Source organism: Columba livia, chromosome 5 (assembly GCF_036013475.1).
Source record: "Columba livia isolate bColLiv1 breed racing homer chromosome 5, bColLiv1.pat.W.v2, whole genome shotgun sequence".
Classification (NCBI taxonomy): domain Eukaryota; kingdom Metazoa; phylum Chordata; class Aves; order Columbiformes; family Columbidae; genus Columba; species Columba livia.
Window position 1 is genome coordinate 9,893,699 of NC_088606.1, and position 23,640 is coordinate 9,917,338.

Sequence of the window (23,640 nt, forward strand, 5' to 3'; positions counted from 1 at the left end):
CCAAGTAACAAGTGACAGGGCAAGAGAAAATGGCTTCAAGTTACACCAGGGGGTGTTTAGATTGGATATTAGGAAAAAATTATTCACAGAGAAGGTTTGTCAAGCATAGGAGCTGGCTGCCCAGGGAAGTGGTTGAGTCACCATCCCTGGAAGTGTTTAAAAGATGTGTAGGTGTGGTGCTTAGGGACATGATTTAGTGGTGGACTTGAAAGTTCTAGGTTAATGGCTGCACTCAATCTTAAAGGTCTTTTCCAAGCTAAATAATTGTATGATCCTATAATTTATATGTTAATCACATACATCCTTTTTCTTCCAGATCTAAAAAGTGAAAGTATCCTCAGATGGATCTGTCAAAGTGGGTAGCATCATTTGGTAAGAGAGCCATAGTACACATGTCTGCAGCTGCATGAGCCAGTGAGCATCCCCCTGGAGTTACTGAGGGACACAGGCACTTTTGGAGCATGATTCACCTCATTCCAAATTAGACATCTAAAACCAAAATCAGTCAGATGAACAGTGAGGTCAGAGGTCCCTTGCTTTCCACAGAAGAAATGGAGCCCCAGCTCGCCAGCTCAGGTGTGCACAACACATCAGGTGATTTCTAACAACAGTACTTAGGATCCTGGTATTCAAGTATTGGAAAGTATTTTTGAATCACAGGGCAGCTTCTGTGGCTCAACTGAGTAGATGCAGGGCAAAAAAACCTTATCTGCTCTTATAAGGAGTTGCTTCATAACGAAATGTGGCTACGTAGGATGGTTGGTTATATAAATGTATTGAACAAGTTCAAGGGATACAAAGCTGCTGACATTCCAGAAAGGATCAAAGCTATGGGGAGGCAGTAAAGTGAAATAACTCTAGTTACAGAAAGGTTGTTGAAGAGAATAGAGACCAAAAGAAAAAAAACACTTTAACATTTGCAGTTTTGCACCCCAGTTCTCTTTAGTCACCTTACAGATACATCTGAAAATAAAACTTCTTGACAACTGATTTTCTCCAGGGAAAGTTAAGTGCAACAACCATTCTTACCTATGAACTCGTTTCTGATTTGTGTCCTTGTTCTTAGTTCTTCTTTCCCCAGTATGATGGCATTGATAGCACTCAGCAGTGTCACCATGTACGGCACGTTATCTGTGTTGGAGAGCTCGTTCATTATGACGCTGAATCGATACTGCTGGTTTTTCACACTCTGTTAACAACACAAGCAATATTTCTGTTCAGACAGTTCAGCAATGTCTACCACTTTGGTGCAGTCTCAGATGGAATTAGCATCTTAAAACCACTCAGTTTATCCCATTGTGCACAAGACAGGATGACACAGGTAAAAGCAGCACTCCTCCATTACAGAACAGTGTCTGGTTGGCAGAGAAGTCAGTGAAACTCCTCTTGGATCCCTTTACGCTTTCTGATAACTGATGCACCTACCTGAGCTTGTGGCCAGTGAAACCCACAGATGTGGCATCATCTGTTTTCCTAATCTGGTAGTGCTTTTCCTGCCAGAAATGACCTTGTGGCTGGCAGTCATCTGTCCAGACAACTCACAGAGCAGTATCGTGGACTTACGCTTATCAGGCCAAATTTCCTGCAGTTTTCACCTTATAAATCCCTGCCTCTCTTATCAAAATGATGCAAAATGACCATCATTCCCAGTCCTTTTCTGTGGCACATGGATCTACCTGCATAGAGCAGAGCAGAGCTGTACCTCCTGCTGAAGCCCTACACTTGCCTTGTAATGGTCCAGGGCATCCAAAGCCAAAGCGTGGCCATCTGATGAGTAAATGCACAGCGCAGCCAGGAGCTCAAATACTTGCTTTTTGACCATGACATTAGTTGTGTCGAGTGCTGGAGGACAAAACAAAACAAGATTTTATAATTACATTAATGTTCTAAATTTCAGTGTCTGCTGCTACAAAGCTTATGACCAGTGTTAAAAAAAAGACTGAAGGAGTGAAGCCACTACATGGAAGATGGAAAGCAAAATATCCCAATGTAGATACCCCATCCTGATAGCACTATGTGACAGTAACTTCTTGTGGGAACAGTAAATGCTACAGGTACCCTATTGGCATTTTGGTGCTGCTTGGAGTTGTTAATCTCTTCCAGGTAGCAGTGGCATGCTGCAAGAGCAGCACAGTCACACATTTTATTTCCCATTTACACATATGGATATTTTCTAGAACAGCAGATGAACCATTTTGCTCAATTAATGGGTCTTATTTTTAGTGCAGAAACATCCGATGTGCATATTAAGTACTCACATTGTTCTAACCCATCCTCATATATTCTCTTTTTTCCTTTACTCTTTCTCTGTGAGCCCTGGGAGCTGGGAGGGAGTGGATTAGACCATCTTAGTTTTCCTTTATTAGTGCATAAAGGAGCTTGACCACTGAAAAGCCCTGAGTGCGCCACTGTTTTTCACAGCACAAAAATGCCAGCTCTGTATTTCACCCTGGTTAAGAAAATACAGGGTGGAGAGGAAGGAAGAGGACTTCAAAACTGAAGAGGGGAGCAAGCTAGCCTTCAAACTAAATGCCTTTTAAAGAGTAATTAACAAGGGTTTCTGAGCACAACTGTGATCTCAGCTCTGTGGAGCAGCAGTTATCCTACCAGCCCCACCATCATTAAGTGATGCACAATAAGTCTTAGGAGATGCCCTGACAAGTGTCGTACCTAACAAAGAGCCAAGTGAATGGCAAGAGAAAGTGACTGTTATTACCCACCATCTTCTAGAAGGAACAGACAGAGCAACACAGAGAACAGGCTCTTGAGTCTAAAACATGTCACCTTCCCTCCTCTTTACAGGCTACAACTCTCCAAGCCCTTTAAATTCCTCTCCCACTGTCCTTGAAGCTCAAAAAGACTAAATAGCAAATGCCTGCTGACAACTGGAGGGTCAAGAGCTTCTCATGCCCACGTATGGCTAAGGCTGGGTTTATCCCTGGCCTCTCAGTGAACTATGAAAACATTTGTGTGGAGATCACAGAATCACAGAATGTTAGGGATTGGAAGGGTCCTCAAAAGATCATTCCGCCCAATCCCCCTGCCGGAGCAGGAACACCTAGATGAGGCTACACAGGAATGTGTCCAGGCAGGTTTTGAATGTCTCCAGAGTAGCATTCTCCACAACCCCCCTGGGCAGCCTGTTCCTGTGTTCTGTTACCCTAAATAGCATCTAAATAGCATCAAGTGGCAAAGGCAAAGCCATTTCTAAGCAATATGATTTTAAAGAATAAAATTATCTTTTTCATTAATCAATTGTGATCAACAACTTGCAAGGAGCATGGTTTAGGAGGACAAACAATGGGAAAGTCCCCCACCATGCTGCATGTGATGGGTGAAGCAGGAAGATGTCTTCTCACCTTGGAATAGTTTCCTGACATAGCCCTCGTTGCTCACAATGTATTCGATGCCTTTGTGTGAGTTCATGACCGCTCGCACACAGTTAATGCAGGTGAGCTGAAGCAAGGCATCAGAAATCCTGGCCACTCCTCGCCCAGACAGCCTGTCCAGGGCCTCCAGGAGGAGGTCCAGACCACACAGCTCCAGGAACTGGACCATCCAGGTATCATCACTGTTCTCCAGCCGCTTCTTCAGCCCAGAGTAATTCACCACTGATGGCATTTGCAGGAGACGGATGCACAGCTCTGGTTCTGCATTTTCCAGGTTGGCCTCTGACTGGTCAGTCTCCTGGGGTCCAAGTTTTTCCTTTAGGGCAGCCCACTTCTTGTGGGCACCTTCCTTTTTGACTGACATTGTGAATGATTTGTCCTAAGAGGAAAACAGAAAGTGAGAAGTTTGTCCAGACTGACCAACAACTCTTCAGCAGTCCTGTTTTTTCTCCCAGCGATTAGGATGTAAAGTTCAACTGCAGGAGGTCCCCAGCTCTCCAGCACGTACGGCACACACTGGAACCAGTCCCCTGCTGAAGTTACTCAATACATTCCCTCCTTAACCACACGCATTACATTCAGGCCTAGAAAACTCTGTAGTGGGACTTTTACCACATCTAAGCCAGAAAATACAGCTTTAAAAGTAGCCAATTTAGACCAGTCAATAGCCACTACCTATTTTCATGCAGCAAAAGGATAAGGTTGGAAGTGGCATTATCGGCTCTGAACTCTTTATGCCCATTAAACCACTTTAAAATCTCACTGCACTGGAGAGGCTGTGCAGTTTCTAAGCATTTGTAATGGGTCAGAGAAGTCATTTTGAGCATATCCTGCTCATAAGAGCATCCAATTACCCTGCTAACTTTTGCCTCTGTTTCTTTTGACTGATGTGAAGGTTAGTTTTATAGCACTCACTTAATCTCTTCCTGTCTGCTGTAATAGCAAATACGCTTGCAAAATGCAGTGCTTGTGCGTGACAACATGAGAGCCTGACAAGGCTGCAAGTGGAGGGACAGCAGCAAGAGGCTGTGGAAACAGCGGTGCATCCTTTTGGAGATGGGGAGCATGTCTTCAAGGCCATTCTCCCTGGAGGACACCGCTCGTCTCAGCCATGCTGTTAGCAGCAAGGGGTGCGAGGAGATGATTCAGCACAGAGAAACAGAAAAGCAAAGTCTAATTAATACCTGGTGCCAAATTTTATGTTTTTAGGCAGGATTACTATTTTTCAGACCCACAGTGATTAAGTTATCCAATGTAAGTCCTTTTCAAAGTTGAATGCAATCGTTTTAAAGCTGAATTGCTCCCAGCGAGGCCAGTTTGTCCCACAAAAGGGGGATAAACCTGCCAGACTCAAAGCCAGCCACTAACATTACCTGCCCTCCCTGCCATGCCACCAAGACCTCTGCTTCCCTGGGCTGGCGAGCCCACACGAGGCTCTAACTAACCTGGGGGCTAGTTGAACCACAAAACCAAGCACTTGGGGGACTGAAGAAACTATAGGAGAGTCTCACTTTCCCTCACCAGCTCCAGCACAAGGATTTCTAGCCCTGCAGCACACAAGGAAAAGGCTTGAAAAATTAAAACTGAGAAATCTCTGAAAGTTTTTTATGCCAGAAAGTCAAAATAAAGGACAGACCATTTTCAATGGTTGGAAATAATCTTGTTATTTTAAAGCCTGCCTCATGATTTTTCCTGTGGGCTGCACTGTTGAGAAAGGTCCTGGCTGCTTTACCAGAGCAGACCTGCATAGTTTCTGGTTTACTCGAAAGTCTCATTTTGGCAGTCACCCCTTGGCAAATATACAGCCAAAAAGTTGATTCATTAATTTGTGGTAGGCATGATAGTATAGGACTAAACATGACTCTTGGAAAGACGCAAAAAAGGATGGGGTATTTGAGAGAACTCGAACAATTCTGCTGGGAAAAGGTGATGGTGGAACTCTCTGGCAAGGCCACTCAGGTCCTAGCTCACAGCATCACAGACTGTGCTGAGTAAGGGTCAGAGGGGTGGTGGAGTCAGTGGAATATGGTCACAGAAAATCCTTTTAGAGAGCTCTGGGGAAGCCCTCTTGCAGAATCTCCCTTTGTTTCAATGGGAAAGAGCTGGCCAAGTGCCCAGTTGTTCACTGTCCTGTTATCTGAAAAAATGATGGTCACTATAAAAAACCATGAAAGTGCGAATCTGTGTCTGAGAACACACTGTACAGCTGAAAAGTAATAAAAAGGACGATATAAAAAAATCCAAAACCCAAACAACAAACCCTCCTGTTAAAGAAGAGCCTTGAGTTCTAAGATTTGTCATCACTGTCTGCAGCCCAGAACTGCTACTCCCTTCTGGTAAAATTCTTGTTGGAGTTAGTCACTCTTAGTCGTTCTGCTGCACCCAAGCCCAGGAATTTGGGTTAGGCTCAATGTAAAGGAGAAAAGAAATCCTCCCTCCCCAGAGAGGTAGAAGTGAAAGTGTCCTGTTCTGGGGTCATAGCCCTGGAGATGGGGCAGTGTCCCACACTCTCACCTCACCAAATTTACAGTCATGGGACTGAGAGGCATTTCTAAGGAGCTGTGGTCAAATCCTGCCCCATGCTGCGCACTGAACCCAGAGGTCCTCTTCCAGTGCCTGGGGTCAAGGCCAGACCTTCAGCCTGGGGCAGTGCTGAGGACCACCCAACCTTGCTGGGACCCATCCCTCCTCTTGGCTCTGCTGTAGCCCAGACTCTTTCCCCTCCCCAAAGTGAAAGTGTGCACCAGGCACAGAATCTGGTTCGTGGCCCTGTGTGTGCACAGAAGAGCCTGGTGGTCCCTCCAGGTGAGAAACCCGCAGGAGTGGCCATTAGAGGAGGATGGTGATCCCAGCTCACAGCCGGGCTCTGCCCTGCCCAGAGCTGTGCTAGGGCTCATGTTGCTCAGCCGAGGGGCTGCAGAAGCGGCTGCTGACTGCAACCTCCCTCTCTCTTGATGTGACTTTTTATACTCAACAAATCACTTTTTTTATTTGCATATGACTAAAACGCTTCTTATCAAACCAGATAACAAAGCAGGCTGGCTTTTTGCTCCCAGTTGTACAAATACTTTATTATATATCATATCAGCTATGGAAAGTCAGAGAGATTATGATAGCATTATTGACTTTAGACTTAGCTGATTTCTGAAAATTAAGCTTAACCAGTGCAACAGGAGACAGGAAATACCGACAGGGCATCCTGTTTACTGCTGGCTTTGCTCTGAATTATTCTTTCCTCCCCACCTGTTCCGTACAGATGTGAAGAGATGAGAAACAAACCCAGGCAGGTACCTCTCCAAACAGTAGCAGCTCGTGTTTTTATGCACTAAGCTGAGCAAATTGGATTGATTAAATATTCTTTGTCACAGTGAGTGCACTCTTTCTGTAAGAAAGAAGAAAAGATGGCTAATGTATCTAATTGTAAAAAGGGAATAAAATAAATCAGAGCTGTACTATATAAATGGAAAGGGAATAAATATGGAGGAGACTGCAGTACAATTCTGCAGATGGTGTGATAAATCTGTTTACAAACACAGATATGAGTGATAAATTATGAATGCAACATCTTTCCATATTTTCCATAAAGCACGGTGTTGCAAAGCCACTCAGACACATCCTGAAAGGGCTTGTAGTTTCACCTTTTATCTCTAAGCACAGGAGCTTATTAGCAGGTAAATAATCTTGGCAGAGTGAGATACATAAGGGATTAAAATGGAACACATTTATCTGGCTGTCTCATAGAGGCCATTTAGACCATACTGGCTGAGGAAAGTCCCCTGACAAAAACAGACAAGGTGTTAGAGCTAAAAGGCTGAATACATCTTGTCTCATCCTGGCAGAGGAGCATGGGGAGCTTTGGATTTGCTGCCCAGATCACAGAGAAGAAATGTCCCCAGTCTCTGTGTCTGACTGTGCTTGCAGCACCCATGGTCTGCCCTCCCCAGCTACATGCTCAGCATCAGTGCTGGGTGCTGCTCTCCGGGGCACATCCTGAAAGTGCATCTGTGCTTCTTGCCATGGGGACACCCACAGCCAGTAACACTCATTATGGTCAATGCAACCTTCTCCTCATCTTGCTTCTCACCCTCAGAGGTTGGTTAGGTCTGATGGGGAATGACAATTAAAGAAGTATCAGTATAAAAATACTCTTAATTTGAAGAGATTCCCTTGGGAAGCATAAAGGCATCATAAAGTCTTGTCCTCTTGCACCTGACCACAGCAACATTGTGGTTCATGGTGCTAACTTTTTGGATCATTGAGTTTGCGAAGCTATGATGTTCCCTGCAGCCATCCAACCCAGTTTATAAAATTTCCTCCTCCTTTGTTTTTGATTCAATTTTCTGTGCCCCTCTGTCCTTCAAATCAGCTCCTAGGGAGATGACATCTGTGGGAGATAAATCAGGGCACATCAATACTTTCTCCATCCTGTGAAGCTGTGAAGAACAGAGCTGCACAGCACAGCTTTCAGTCTAAGTTATTACATGCCTCCAGGATGACATGGATCACAGCAAGAACCTGGGACGACACGTAAAAGGAGATTTCTCAGGGCAGCTAAGTATAACTAAGTGAAACCAAAAGGGAAAACAATTACAGGTCAAAACTATCCTGATTTTTTGGGAGCAGACCCGCTGCCCATGCTGCAGGATGGAGGGGTGTGAGGGGAAACAGCAGTTCCTTGCTGTCCTTTGAGGGATTCTGATTGCTCTCGCAGCCCTCTGCTTCCCTCCACAAGGCTGCTGAGGCACACTGCTGGGCCCTAAGAAAACCTCTTTTTGGCTGCTCAGCCGCTCCTCCCTTCTGTGCCCGTTCCTGGCACTCCAGAGCCTGTTCTGCTGGACTGACAGCTAACGACAGGTTTTGCTTCTGGGTAGTTCCAGTTTTCACTCTGCTGCTGGGAATACACCAAGCCTTTGTATTTTGCAACATGTCAGACTACTCATTCACTAAAAAGAAACAACATCCTGGCTTCGTGCTTTCCAAAACCACTTCAAGAAGTGTGATGGGTTTGTTCCTCCCTTCCTCTTGCTTTCTTTTGTAGTATTGTGTTTTCCTGTGCAGCGTCTGAACAGCTCATGTACATACAGGCTAGTGAAATCATCCTCCCACACACAGAAAGAACTGAGTGGGAGACTACAAATCTCTTTTTTAGAAACCAACCTGACCTATTGGTGCAGGCCCATGTGTGCTGGTAGGAACGGGCAGTGTACTCAGTGTCCCAGGGGCGCTGACAGTAAGGATATGGTGGGAAATAGAGGTGCACAAACAAAAGGCACAGTTTGCCCGACAGACCCTGCCTCAGTGCACAAACCAGCTGCTGCTCCATCCTTGTACTGCCACAGCCAGTAGCCTCAGCTGCCTTCAGATATAGTTATTCTTGATCCTCAGCTGTATCAGAGGCTAGAAGGAGTGATTTATGATTAAAAAATTAAAACGGCTTGGAATAAGCACCCAACCTTGTTCTGCATTACTGAAGAAGTTAACTAAGTCTCCGGCACATGCTCTGCTTTGGCGCTGCCCACATGTGAGGCAAATGGGAGCACCCACAAAGCAGCCTGAGTGGGCTGTGTCCTCAGAGGTACCACATCATTACAGGGAGCATTTAGTCCTTAGCAAATGAGGGAGCATGGACACGCAGCCCACTGTGGCCAGCGTACAGGACCTGTGCCACGGCTTCTTCTGGCAGCGAACTCCCAAAAAAGAACTTCAGTGAACTGACTAAAAGGACCATGGCAATATTGGTATAAATGTATATGCACTATGCCAGTATAACTTATTCTTTTGCAAAGAAAGGAAAAAGGTGTTGTCTTGTTTCAGGCCCATGAACCTCTATTAGGATGCTGTGTGCCAGCACAGCTTCTCCGTCCTGTGCAAAAATAAGCCTTGATATCGAGTCATATCTTGCACAAGTGGTAAATGTGTCCATTCAATATGCATTGGTAGCAGTGGAGTAACACCATGATTAACTACACTAGTAAAAATAATGACCAGTGCCTTATTCCTCGTCAGTAAATAAACAAGTAAATAAATCATCAGGCTGCTACAGGTACTACATACAAATCAAGCTCAAGTGAGATGCTCAAGGATGTTTCTGTTAGGATCTTCAGTGGCATCTGAAGCCTAAAGGCTGCATTAGCTTAGCTTTAAATAAGTTTAAAAACACTCTTCACTGCAACAGTAACAGTCTGAGATGCTCAATAACCCATCTACCTTAACCTGGTAAGCCAGGTTTAAGTCATGTTGGTGCTGCTGTCAGACCTTCACTTCAGAAAAGGCCACTGCCACTGGAGAGACCTGGCCAGAAGCAAGTAACCAGCCTTCCCTATCTGAGTGCCCAATCAGCTGAACCAATGTAAAAAGCTTTCCACAGTGGCTACGAGCCCCGTGGCATCCTCGTGTGCTACCACAGGCCTGTAGAGGCACGGCAGAATTTGGGCTGGAGGGACACCAGGCGGTAGCCAGCACTCACCCCATGCAGAGGGTGCCTGCTCCCAACCGCACGGCAGCAAATAGAGCTGCAAACCCTTGGCCCTGGTCTCACCAGAGCTCCCTCCCTGCCATCATTAGCAGACCCATGGGCATCCCAGCCAGGCATCATGACCCCAGCCAGATTTGAGGGTTACACAAGAAGCAGAAATTGTTACCCAGCAACATGGACAGTGGGGTGGTTGGTAACTTTCTAAGACCCTCTCTGTTCCCACTCAGTGGGAAGCTGTCACATAAACAGATATTATCAGTGCCAAAACCCTTTTATTGTTTGTTTTGTTTGTTTGTTTTTAAACACCTCCACAGGATGCCAAGAAGACAGAGAAAATGGGCAGAGGGAAGAATTCGTACCTTGGAGCTGAAGCCAAATTATTCCCTTGTCTCTCTCACATGGAAGGATCCTTCTCGACCAGCTGTATGAGCCTTCACTTCCCCCAGCCAGCTAATTTTCTCCTTCTCTGCCAAGCAGCCTTCAGTCAATAAAAGTCTAAATCCCCAAATGAGCGTGTCTGCAAATCACACACTCTAAGAAAGTTCAACAGGATGTCGGCATCTAATAGTATGTAAATACCAGTCTTCGGAAAAGTGCAAAGAAGTGGCTTTCCTGTAGCCTCCAGGGAAGGCATTTGCATGTCATTTGTCACCCTTTTCATTCACTCTGCGCTGGCTGCTGGGAGGGTGACACTTCCCCATGGGCTGGGAGGGACGAAGCCTTGCACTGCACGGCACATCCATCTGCCAGCATGAGAAAGCAGTCCTGGCATGGGGTGACTCAGAGCAGGGAAATGATCTGGCAGAGGAAATGAAAAAAAAAAAAAAGAAAAAAAAGGAAAGAAAAAAAGAGGAAGAAGGGTGGCCCGGGGTGGGTGGGATGGAGAGCGTGGGGGTGGCAGGCAGTGGAGACAGCCCCTTGCACCTTGTGTCAGCCGCATGGGGATTTTTGGCTTTGTGGCACTGGGGCTTTAAACACTGCAAGATCTCAGAGGTCTTTGAAATGCTGGGAGAGCCAGGACAGCTTAAAATAATGAGTATGTTTGACCCAAGCCTGCCTACCCTGGGATGGGCAGGTAGGAGAGGGATGGCACAGCAAAGGCTGGAGGCTCAGGCAGCGTCCCCTGGGCAGGAACTCTGTGATGGGGATACTGCTCTCACCAGGGCACCCCTAAGGTCTGCTGATCTTCAGTCCAGCCTGTCTTTTAAGGGCTGAGCAGGCTCTGAAGACTTCAAAAAGCTCTTTTTAACAGGAAACATCTCTGCACGTTTCTGGTTGAGATTTCACGTGGAAACTAGCATCCATTCAGCCTCTCAGGAGGTGTTAACTGAAAGTCAGTTATTAAATTGTGAATATTTCAACATTGCCCATTTTAGCAGAGGCTTCCTGGCTGGCTCAGGATAGCAGTTAGACTTCAAATACTGGGTTTTTTTTCTTACTCCATAAGGCCTCTACCCTGAATTGAACCCCTTAGATCAAAAGTTGGAGCCCATGGCAAGGGTTTTCCTGCCTTAGTGGGAAACTCAACCCTTGTGTACATGACCACAGCTCCACCAATATTAGAAATACACTGATCTGTCTGCCTTTTAGTCCAAATTCAGCTAGTATTTAAGAGATGAACTTGCCCACATGCTTACTAATTAAGGCAGTTTGACCATAACAATTCAAAATCCAGGGAAATGACTTTGCACAGATCCCCATCCTGTTGTAGGAAGCTTCTGAGGGCGTGTTTATACAATCCAAGACAAACACTAATTCATGACAGGTTTTACATCAGCAAATGAATTTCACTTTACATTACGTGCACTCCTGACGTGTAATCCTCAGGTCCTCAAAAGGTTAGTTGCTAATCTGGTTCTTGGGAGCAGAATGGGGCTCACAGCAGGTTTTGGGGGAAAAATAAAAAGTTAAGAGAAAAAAAAAATCCTGCAAAGAAAGGATTGTTGCTGTTGTAAATTCCTGTCCTTGCAGCCATGGAAGAAATTTAAAGGGCTATCAGCTCCCGTCAGGTTTCATCTGAAGCCTGGATCTGTGAGATATACCAGAAATGTTTGTGTTCTTAGAAAGGCTGCATCGTCTCCCAAAAAAAAAAAAAAGAAAGCATAGAAATGGGCCTAAAAAGCAGAAAAACCAGCCATAGGGCTGCAGTGTCCCTCTGTGGGCCACACAGCACAAGAACAGCAGCAGCAATGGGCAGCAGCTCAGAAGAATGAGGGCATTTGGATCCTAGCTCCTGCATCACTCGTGCTGCTTCCAGGTGTGTCAGCCCTGCCTGCCTGCTGCAGGCAGCTGCCTGCAACACTCGCCATGCTCTGACTCCAGCCTGAGCAGGAATGGATGGATGGATCTTTCTGCATCCTACCAAGCTCAGCCCCCAGCCAAGGTCCATCAGCCCAACTATCCATAACTTGGCCCTAGCAAAGGTGTTTGATTTCCACAGCACAACCAGAAAGAGTCCACACATGGGCTGTGTCCGCAACCAAATGTTCTGGGCATCGCTTGGGGGGAGAGGGTTTCCTTGGCACCCCTGGCTTCCTCCTTCTCTGGAGGAAGCAGCGGCAGCCCCATGCAGATGTGCTTGGAGAGGGAACCATCTCTTCACATCTGAGCTTCTGTCCCAGCAACTTTGCTTTCAGGTTGCTCAGAAAGGGCTAATGGTTTTTCCCCAGTAAACCAGCCCTGTTTTACCCCAGTTTTCTAGCAGATGATTCTATAATCCTCTCAACAGTAATTATATCAAAAATCTGACAGATTAAATCAAGAACTGAAAGTTTAGTCCTACATTAGGAAGAGCTGAGAACCTCTACGGATCCAGCATCGCACAGCTGCCTCTGGATCACAGTGTGGTGGCTCCACTGCCCAAACAGAGAGTCAACAAAATGCAGGAATCCAATTAAACAGAAATAAATACATACCATTGCCCATAGGAATTAGATTATTCTTAATTACAGCAATCAGCATTTTCTCACTGCTCTACCTTTATGCGACAAATCAGCTCCCATGCCCATGGCTTTTCTTGTAAGTTGTGTCAAGGATTTTGGAAAGGAGACACCCAGTTCATTTCTGGCTGGCAGGGAGAGGTGCCAGCCAGAAGTCTGCTGTGATGGCTTTTTTTAGGTGATCCTGTCTAAAACGCCTAGTATTACCAGCTACTAAATTACTAAACATCAGCACAGTCAGTATTCAAGAATTACAGGTGTAATATTCACCTCCCCATCTCTGTGATCAGCTTGTTGGTTGGGTAATGCAGCTCCAAAGGAGCCAGAGAAGACAACCACATGTTTATAGGGCAAAAACTAAGGCGCTGGGAAGAAATCTGGATAATTCAATGACACTCCTTCATTCACCTGAGAACTGAAGTCTTTGTTAACCAGAAGGATCAGCGTCTAAGAGTGCTGCAAGGACACTAAAAGAGAGATTGGTCAGGTGAAGACATGCAAATTTAAGGGGAGAGGTGCCTACAGCCTGTGGACCTCCTGCATCGTAGTGGCTTTTAGGGAAGAGCTATTCCCTGCCTGAAGATCTTCATCCTTGTGCAAGTGAGGAGGGTTTGTGCCTATGCCAGAGGAGTACAGGTAAAACCTGCACAGGAGCTGCTTGCCTCTCCCTCTGGGGCAAGGCTCAAAAGGTCTTTTTTCTGTAATTACATCTTCTCATTAGTGCAGCACCCCATGCCCACAAGGAAGGGAAGGCATCTGGCCTTTGCAGCCTGACTTTGTGCCACAGGGATGGCAGAAGATGCCAAAATAACTGCTGGGGAGCAATTGGGATGGACCAGTGATGACCTTCCCAGATGCTGGGAGAACACAGTGAACACAGCCAGTTTGGCCGCTCCTTGGGGAGCAGAGACATCTGAGCATCCTCAGGAAGTCGTGGGAGCAAGACTAGAGTTGCAAAGCTGCCTGCTGGCTCTGCTGCTTACTGAATTTCTCTGCCCTCATCGGGCAGTCGGAGACTGACTCCTCTCCAGCCCTCTGGTAGCAGATCAGCTCTCTGACTGCTTTTCTGCTGGGTACGTTCCCTTTAGTCATAAGGAGAAAAAAAAAAGCCTTCTGAAGTAGTCTTTATCTGATGGATACTTCAGATGATGAAAATAAAGGACTCTGCTGCTGCCAGCGCATGCATATTTCCGGGAAGTTTGCATTTAATGGGGTCAATCTACTTTGTACCTCCAAAACATTCATTTTGCAGCTCCTCTGGTAGGAAGTTTCTGCAACAAAAGAACATCCTGTTCTGGGGAGGGTGCTTCCAGCTGGGGAGATTAAACCATTAACTGTGGGGAATTCAGTGCTTTCTTTGGAGAGGTGATGACAAAATTCTCTGCCAAAACCCCAGACTGCACCAGCAGTTCTACCCAGAGCAAAGGGCACAGACCTATGCACGGGTTTCTAAAGGATGTATGTGCTCCTAAGCACAGGCTGAGTAAAGAGCCTGATATTTATTCAGTTTATTTATCCTGCATACATATATTACATCCATGCTATGGTTGCAGGGTTCCTCTTAGGAATTGCCAGGATGAAGGCTGCCGAGGCAGCTGAACTCTGTTCCATTGCACACTCGCTGGTGCTGCACTAATGAGAAGATGTAATTACAGAAAAAAGACCTTTTGAGCCTTGCCCCAGAGGGAGAGGCAGGCAGCTCCTGTGCAGGTTTTACCTGTACTCCTCTGGCATAGGCACAAACCCTCCTCACTTGCACAAGGATGAAGATCTTCAGGCAGGGAATAGCTCTTCCCTAAAAGCCACTACGATGCAGGAGGTCCACAGGCTGTAGGCACCAGTAAGCTAAATTACTACTCAGATCCACATTATCATTTATGGATGTCCCTGCTGAAAAAAGCTACCGAGACACCAGAATGGTACATAGAGAAGCAGCGTTTTCCCAGCTGTTCTCCAAATAGGCTGCAGACATGACTCTCTCCTACGAAGATCAGCTTCTACATTCAGCTGCTGATGAATCATGGTAGCTGGCATCTCACCTGGTGAACGGCCCCAGAGCAAACATCCTGAACATTTTTGTTGAGATAAGGCTAAGCATAGCTAGGATTCCTAATGGCACAGGCAAAGTACATACTGCACATGTTAAGGAGAACAGACCCAGATACTGCCAGGTACTTTATTGCGAGTTTGTCTGAATATGAATGTTACTAAGAGTAACCAGAGATCATGCTCATCTGCTAATTCAAGAAGTCAAGCTTTCGAGATGTTTCCAATAAGTTCTTGCAGAAGAGTGGTTTAGCATTATTTCAGAACTAATCCACTCCAAAGTCTTCAGACTATTTTCTCTACTGCTGGGTGAAAAATATTGAAGTCCCTATTTTATGACACAGTAATCCCAGAACATTTGACCATCTTAACCCTTCACATTCCTACAGTTCTTGGTCCAGCTGTTTCTAGAGGACCTAAAGTTGTCCTCCTAGATATTGGGCCCCTCATCATAAGAAGGACACTGAAATACTGGAGAGAGTGCAGAGGAGGGTGATGAAGCTGGTGAGGGACCTGGAGCACAAGTGTGATGAGGAGCAGTTGAGGGCACTGGGGCTGTTCAGCCTGGAGAAGAGGAGGCTGAGGGGAGACCTTATCGCTGTCTACAACTACCTGAAAGGAGGTTGTAGCATGGAGGGTGTTGGTCTCTTCTCCCAAGTAGCAAGTGATAGGACAAGAGGAAATGGCCTCAAATTGCTCCAGGGAAGGTTCAGATTGGATATTAGGAAAAAAATTCTTCACAGAAAGGGTTGTTGGACATTGGAACGGGCTACCCAGGTCAGTGGTGGAGACACCATCCCTGGAGGTGTTTAAAAGGCATTTAGAAGAGGTTCTGAGGGATGTGGTTTAGTGTCAGAGTTAGGTTAGGTTATGGTTGGACTCAGTGATCCTGAGGGCCTCTTCCAACTGAAATGGTTCTATGATTCTACGATTATATTTCCAGTTCTAACTCAGTCTTGGAATAAATGTGAAGCGATTTTAACACGGCTTGACCAGCTGGAGGTTTATGATGGAAAATTCTCACGCTGGGGCAAAATGATCTTCCTATACTTAGGTCCAACTTACATGCAGGATATCTTATACCAACACTTTGACCTCTTTTAGTTTTTCCTGCATGATAATTTAAATCACTTTAGAAACAAGTAGTTGATATTGTTTTTTTTCTTTGCAAAGAAATCAGTTGTTCAGTCATATCCTCAGGTTTTCATAGTCTGAAGAGCTGCAGTGCTTTATGCCAGCTGAGCGTGTGGCTGTCATTGATCTTAAAGAGGAAAATCACTATATTTATCTGATAAATAAATATAAAACTAATATTAGGATATCATTTTATAAGTGATTCATCTCTACACATATGGCTTGCTCCAACACTTGCTTACAAGTGTTATCAGACCAGAGGTTTGGGAATTACATGCTTGTAAATCAATTTAGCTTTGTGACAGTCCTTTCCCCTTCCTTTCTTCTAGATAAATAGAGGCCATATTTAGGGCTTGGTAATGGCTGTGGAAGTTCAGTACATTTCCAGTAATGGAAATAACAAAACCCAGAATTTATCCCCAGGCTTATAAAAGAAGCCTCAGGACTCAGTAAATACAAAATAACTTATGAATATTGGACAGCTTGTTCTGAAATGTGGAACTACAGCCCATCAGTGCATAAACAAGTGAGAAAAGCCAAGCAGGCTGGAAAGCAGCTTTCCGAGGAAGAAATGGAAGTAATGGAGCTGCTCAGCCAGGCTTTGGATGCAAGCTACTCAGGGAGCCGGGTGCCACATCAGCATGATGTAAACCAGAAAGGAAATGAGTTATACAACGTATCGGGGAATAAAATATTTGTTCCCCAGTTCACCTTCATGGCGGGCTCAAATTTGCACCACTTGTCACGTAAGTCAATAACAAGACACATTCATGAATACTTCCTAAACTGCAGAACCCACCGCTGAATTGCCAGCTGTATAACACAACCCGCATTTACTTTTTCCATGCAAACTTTTTTGCCCTGGCTCAGAGCACATTTGGTTTACTGTATTGTACACGCAGCTGAAAGTTAAGCCGACCAACTCGAAAGGATTTTTTTTTTTTTTTTTTTTTTTAATAGCAGAAGTAATTAATCTGCTTCAGAGAATGAATCAGCCTTTTCTGAACTAGAAACACACAAAGGAGGAGATTGTGGCTGTTTCTGGGGCGGGCGGGAGGCTTACTCACACAACCACCGCGGTGGAGGCAGCTGCCTGGGTACAACAGCTGTGGGCAACAAAAGGGGAAAGGCCCCAAAGCCGGACCCTAGAACCCCCAGTGCCACCTTGTACACCTGAGGGACCCCCTGCACCCAAGGGAATGACCTCGGCGTTGGGCAGCAGAGCTGTGTTGTGGCTGGAGGAGACAGGCCAGCACAAAACCAATGGTACAGGGAGGGCTGTGTGGCTTTGCCTTTCCTCCTGCAGCCCCCTGGGTCCTGCATCCAGCCCATGGTGGGTACACCCACTCCTCAGAGTAAACTCTTTGGCAGTGGAGACCTTCCTTTTATTGAGGTGAAGTACCTTGATCTGCGCCAGGTGGTGGAAAGAGCTGTTTTGCCATGGCTTGGTTTCTTGGCAGGTGGTGGGAAGAAAAGCATCGCTCACAAAAAGCTGCTACTTTGTCCTATGGGAACCTCTGTTTTCACCTGGGGCCACTGTCAGAAAATAATGCTAATTCTTAGCTCGCTGCTTTTGGTGAACGCTATGCAATGACTTAACAGAAAAGCAGGATGCTCGAGGAGCAGACAGTTCCCAGATAGGGGAAACCAGCACAACAGAAGCAGCACAGAGATAGCCGTCTTATTAAAAATAATGCAATTCAACTGACAGAGCAGAGGGTAACAAAGTTATTCCTTAGCTACACCAACACAAACAAAGCCGCTCACCACAGTTATAAATAAATAAACAGAAATTATGCCATCCTCATTCATTGATTTGGGGAGAGGAACGGAGATCTGCTGCTATTGCTTCCCTCCCTTGACCCGCTCACCAGGGCAGTTGCAGAGGGGCCGTGTCTCCAGCAATGGTGGAGCTCACTGAGCAGCCCCTGGGACAGGTACCGGGACAGGGCTGGCATGTGTCCCCGTCATGGCACCAGCCCTGCCAGGAGGCAAGGGGGAGCAGGTGGCCCCAGCTCCCCATGGAGGGACTCGCTGCAGAGCAGACGGGAGTGGAGCAGACCCACGGCTCTCCAAATCCATCTGACCTCCGCAAAGGCAAAATCACCAACATTTTCCATTTTGAACTACAACTAAATTTAGAGGGTTTATAGTTGCAGAGTGCCTGTTTTCCCACACTTTCCTGGAGTGATATCTGAATTCCTCTGCTGTGCTCACTCGTTAAAATGTGACTCAGCCCTCCCAGCTGCAAAAGTGGAGACCAACACAGTCCCAAGGTTGCCTGCTGTCATTAGATGTGTCCTGCATCGGCATTAACCATCAGCTCGAGATAGGCAGAGGCAACAGAAGGCTTTGCATGCTGGATTTGGGAAGAAATCAGTGTTAGTGAACCTGTGGATACTCTGTGAGCAGCTACACAACCTATCAACTAGGTTTTCTCTCATGTCCTTTTTGGGGAAGTCCAAGGTTTTGGACTTAGCACCAAGGATTGACCAAGGACACCCGCACAATAGACTTTAATGGAGTAGCACAGCAAAGAGCAAATTCTTCCTCTGCCCTCAGACATTCCCCCAAATTAAAGCCACACATACCTCAGCTGAGGCAAAATAATGGCCATGGTAAGAAAAACAAATGGGAAGTCAATGCAAAATAGCACCCATCTGGTGACACCTACGATAACCATGCCAAATTGAACACTATGCCCTCCCAACTACAAAATTTGGCAGCTCTTCACTTCCTTTTGTTTTTTTTTTTAATTGGACATAGTGCTGGAATGATGTCTCTTGTGAAGCGAGCTGTTACTTTTAGGGTATTTAAACATTTTGGAATTGGCTGAATGACCCCAGTGCTGGGATGAGGACTTCATCTGCTGGCTCTCAGTCCTCATTCTGCCTTTGCCCAGGCTCCTTTATCAGTTCAGTACGTTTCCCAGAGCACCTTGATGTACACCGTCAAATCCTACAGAGCTTTTTGCAAACACTACTGCTTGCTTAAGATTTTCATTGATCTGTGGCTTCAGCATTCCCAGCACTTTTGAAATGTCAGCTCAGGTATCAAACTAGCAGAAACAGCTGAATCTGTGAACAATAACTGTTCGTTATATTGAATAGAAAAACCATCATGCTGTTAGACCCTCTCCTGATGCTTTCTGCAGATGTGAAAGGCTAGGTTGACAAAATGGCAACAAACGTTCACCTGCCAAATTGTACAACCACTTACTTTTAACTGCAGCCACTTTTGTAGATGCCAGGCTATGACTCAGGGGCTCATGAGCCCCACGCACCCTCTTCCTATTTGTTTCTACATTCAGTTCCATAGAACTGTCTCCTCATCTACCACTGATGACATCTGGTAGCAATCACAAGGCTCAGCTGTTGCTCACTAGTTATTTTTTCCCTAGGAAAAAGAAACCAGACGATACTTGCCCTTGATGAGGATCCTGAGTGCCACTGAAAAGTCACGCAAACATAGAGACCCCCTTTTTGAAGCATTCAAAAAGCGCTTTGCTCCAGTTCGTACAGCATGCCTGCAGAACTAGAACAACTGGAATGCTGCGACAATCCCAGACCAGACCTACCAGCACAATGCCACCCTCCATTAGAAGTAGGAACCCAAGGCCTGAAATTGGATGTAACTTTTTTCCTTCTCCCAATTTGGTCTTAGCATCTCGGTTAACAGCATGGGACCCAAGAACCCCCTGTATAACTAAAATACAGATTTTTCACCTGTTCTATTGTAGCACTTGGTGCTCTCAGTGCTTTTTTTGGCCTCTGGGAGATGAAGGCAGCCTAGGCAGTGCAACACTCACAACCACTGTATAATGAACTGCTGCACACACAATGCCGAGAAACACTGGAATAAACTTGAGTTTGGTGGATAATACCAAAGTGATTATAATATATTAGGTCAGAAGCAGGTAGTCATTCTCGAGCCTCCCTCCTGCACTGAACACCAGGGGTTATCACACTGCATGTACAACGTTAATGAACGGAACAGGGATAACTCCTGGTGATCTGTTTGTCCGCACCTACTAGCTGCAGTATTTTGCACCAAGCAGAGCTGGATTTGTTCTGTGCCACTGTGTGATCCTATGAGCCAACTTTGTTGATTCAGTGGGTGGTATTTCCTCTGAATCATTATTGATAGACCTTATTGCAAATATTAAGAGCAAGGATATCCAACTGGGAGTTCAATCTGAGCTCAGACACGAGCACTGAGTTTGTCTGAAGTTCCCCCAACTGTTTCAGCTCTATGAATATTGTTCGCTGTCTAATCTATGGCATTGTGTTATTACCCACAGCTGAATTACTCCCATCTTCTACTCATGGCTGGTTATGGCACAATGGTGGGATTAAAAATCCCTCATCAACAGAATAATCATTGCAGAAAAAAAAATAGCTGAAGACATGGAAGTAGATGGGGGGGTGGAGGGGAGGGGGAAGGGGGAAGGACAAAATATAACTTAGTTTGCTTTCATAAGAACAATTTTCTACTCAGTTGCTCTGGAAAACCTATCCATCACATCTGGCACATGAGAACGGGGTAGAATTCAGCTTCCAACACATCTGAAGTGCAGGAACTTGCTCCGTGAAACCAGGAGTTAAGACACAAAAGATGAAAATTTGTAATAAATTGGGTATAGACCTGAAAGGATCAGACAGCCAGTCCCGTGGAAGGGGCCAGTCTGAGTTTGGCAGGGCTCACAACCGAAAGTGAGGGAGACCCCATCCTACTTGACATCTTCCTTCACAACAGAGTGACTTGGAGAAAACTGGGAGAATATTGTGCCAGCACAGAGCAGAAGGATATGTGATAAAAATGGGATTGGATGGACACCTGGGAGTGAAAATCCCAGTTTCCCACCCCCATCACAGGACAGGAGGAGTCTGAGGAGGAGGTTAATAGCAGCACCTACCAGGTGAGGTGTTTATTTCTAGGTGTGGTGTCAAAACACGGGAGGCACTGGATGGACCTTTGAGCCTTGCAGCTCTGCTCATCCACAGGGAAGCTGGAGGGCAAGAAGCTCAGTGCAGGACTGCTGGGGATCAGCAGAATCCGGAGCCTGCTTCACGAAAGCAGACAGCAAGTTCTAGCTTGTTTTGCATTGCAAAGTGAAGAAACAAGCATGCAACTCCTATTTCTATACTGATAAGAGAGAAAAGCATCAGACTGGGAGAACTAAGCAATCATACTGCAAATACAAAGGAAGAGAAAGCCGTATATTGAAGAAAAAAAGAACTATAATATCAGTTCAGTAACATTCTGAAACTTCCCCTTCCCAGGAGTCCAGGAACAAATGAATTACAGTGGTGTGCAATAAGGCGTAATGTCATTCGGTGCTTAGATTTGCTGATCTGCCAGGTCCCTTCCTGTCCTACATTTAGATTTCTTTTACACAATGGGTCTTGCACACTGCTTGCATTTTTGAAGCAAAATTCTTGGACAACCGCCTAGAATGGGATTATTAACTTACAACAGGACAAAAAAAATCACATATGCTCATAGGTTCCTGCAATCCGCCATCCCACCCCCCCGCCCCCAATTTTGGCAGCCACTGCTCCTCTGTGTAGTGGAAAACCAAGCTAAGTGGATGGAAGAGAAATGAGATTAGTGGCCAGACAGCCCAAATTCTGAGCAAGTTCAGCAGGACAATTGCAACCTTACTGTAACTCTGCTGACTACAACTTTTCTTTTAACTGACTTGGGCCAGAAGTTTGCTCGTACTCTACCGGGGAGCCTGACGTGTTTCGCAGCCTGCAGCACATTTACTCAGAGAAATTCCCCAGTCTTAGGGATCCGAGAAAAACAACGTACAGTTCACAATGCTGATCTGGTACGGGGAGGGAGGACCATGAACACCATTTGGGGGCATTTCTCCTAAGATCAGTGTATCTGGGCACTCCTTCCCCACCCCCAAGCTCTGGAATTCAGCTCTGGGTGCTGATGTTGCAAGAAGCCACTTCATCATTGCAGTGCTATTGAGCAAAAGGGAGGATGAGGCACGAGAGAAGTATGCAAGTAAACCCTGGCAGGACTTGGGAGACTTTGTCCAAAAAACACTGGATAACAGAATCTTTCAAAATAAAAGTCTGAGAGTGGCCCAGCCCCAGGAGCAGACACATCAGTCATACGTTGCATGCTAGCAGATGGGCTGTCACATCCAGGCACAGCAGGACCACATCCTGCCTGCACATCACACCGTCACACCTGCAATCTGGACCATGTTTCACCTACACATCAACTGCAACTGCAGCAAAGCCTATGTCACACCTATACATTACATAGTTGCACCTGTGACCAGAACCACATCTAGCTCGTACATAGCATCTTCGCAACTGCAACCCGGACCAACTCCCACCTGTATGTTGCATCGTCGCACTTGCAATCTGGACCTTGTCCCACCTATACATTGTACTGTTGCATCTGCAATCTGGACCGACTCCCACCTACCCGATGTTCTGTCAAACCAGCAGTCAGGACCATGTCCCAGTGATGCGCTGTACTGTCACACCCGCAGTCCAGCCCAGGTCCCACCTGCGCCTCCCCACCCTGGCACCTGCCACCCCCCTGCCGCTCAGCCAGCACCTCTCTGCAGCGCCCGGCAATTCCGAGCAGCCCGCGGAGCGGCGGGCTGGACTCCGGTGGGGATCTTCCCTCCCCTGACATCAACCCCATCTCACCGCCTGGGAGCGGGGCAAAGCCGGAGGGAGGATGCCCAGCCGGGCTGCCACTCCAGTACGGAGTGGGGCCGGGCGGGGCAAGATTCAGCCCAACTTCTCCCGACGGAGACCACCCCGCGATCGGCCCCGGTGGGGCTCGGCCTTACCGCGGCGGCCTCCTGCGGGCGGGGGGCGGCGAGGCACGGCACGGCACGGCACGGCACGGCACGGCACGGCACGGCACGGCGGGCAGCGACCCTCCGCCGGCGCCCGCAGCCGCCGGGTCTGCCCGCCCGCAGGAGCCGCGCCCGGTTCCGGGGCGGAGCGCGGGCGGGGCGGCGGGGCGGGGGGTCCGGCCCGGCCCCACCGGGGAAGTTTCTCCCCACCCGGTAAATGGGTCCTGCTGTGCCGCATCCTGCCTCGGCGCCCAGCCGGGGGCAGCCCCAGCGGCGGCCCCGGGCCCCTCCACCGGGCTCGCCCTAGCAGAGGTCCGGGCGGAGTCTCCGCGTAGGAAGGGCCCTGCCCGGAGGCTACATGCAGGTTCCCCCTCTCTGGAGAGAGGTCTTGCCCCCCACCGAAGGGGATTCCTCTTCCTTTTGTCCCCTGTGGGCATCCTGGAGGCCAGCGCTGCAAAAGCTGCTCATTGCCCTACCTGTGCACCCCGCGCCCGGTCTAGGGTCCCTCTCTATCCACGGCCCGGGGCTGGGAGGTGAGCGGGGTGTCACAAAAGCTGGGGACAGGCTACCCAGGCGGTCAGAGATTCAAAGCAGCTGCGCCCTCTTCCAGGGACCCTGAGCCCTGGTCTCTGCAATTTAAGCGCTTCACTTTCTGCATCTTTCTGAAAAGACGAGAGGAATGGCTTTGCCTTTTGCAAAAAATGTCAGCTCTGCAGTGAAATGATGGAGCTAAGTCTACATATTATCAGTCAAGTGGGGACAGTTTGGTGGAAAAGTTTCTTTCCCTTCATGGGTCAGGAGTGCCGTCTCCTATAGGTGTTA

At 47.0% G+C, this 23,640-nt stretch overlaps 1 protein-coding gene and 1 long non-coding RNA gene across 8 annotated transcripts in view; one reads left to right on the plus strand and one right to left on the minus strand.

Moving 5' to 3' along the window:
- LOC135579525 (uncharacterized) overlaps window positions 1-10,372 on the plus strand; it is a 38,215-nt gene extending 27,843 nt beyond the window's left edge. The window contains exon 2 of the long non-coding RNA XR_010472727.1: window positions 10,179-10,372. This is a non-coding gene — a long non-coding RNA (uncharacterized LOC135579525). The remainder of the gene's footprint in view (window positions 1-10,178) is intronic.
- Window positions 1-22,971, minus strand: part of LOC102095455 (inverted formin 2) — a 42,014-nt gene extending 19,043 nt beyond the window's left edge. For 3 of the 7 annotated variants that reach the window (XM_065063327.1, XM_065063326.1, XM_065063332.1), the window contains exons 1-3: window positions 3,360-3,768; window positions 1,727-1,842; window positions 1,030-1,189 (exon numbers count right to left, since the gene is read on the minus strand). In XM_065063327.1, the coding sequence (XP_064919399.1) occupies window positions 1,030-1,189; window positions 1,727-1,842; window positions 3,360-3,753 (670 nt within the window). In that variant the 5' untranslated portion in view covers window positions 3,754-3,768. Of the gene's footprint in view, window positions 1-1,029; window positions 1,190-1,726; window positions 1,843-3,359; window positions 3,769-4,304; window positions 6,593-20,898; window positions 21,046-22,663; window positions 22,682-22,809 lie in introns of those variants that run through there. The other 4 variants (XM_065063328.1, XM_065063331.1, XM_065063330.1 and 1 more) reach the window with 4 other exon arrangements.
- Window positions 22,972-23,640: the final 669 nt, after the last annotated feature.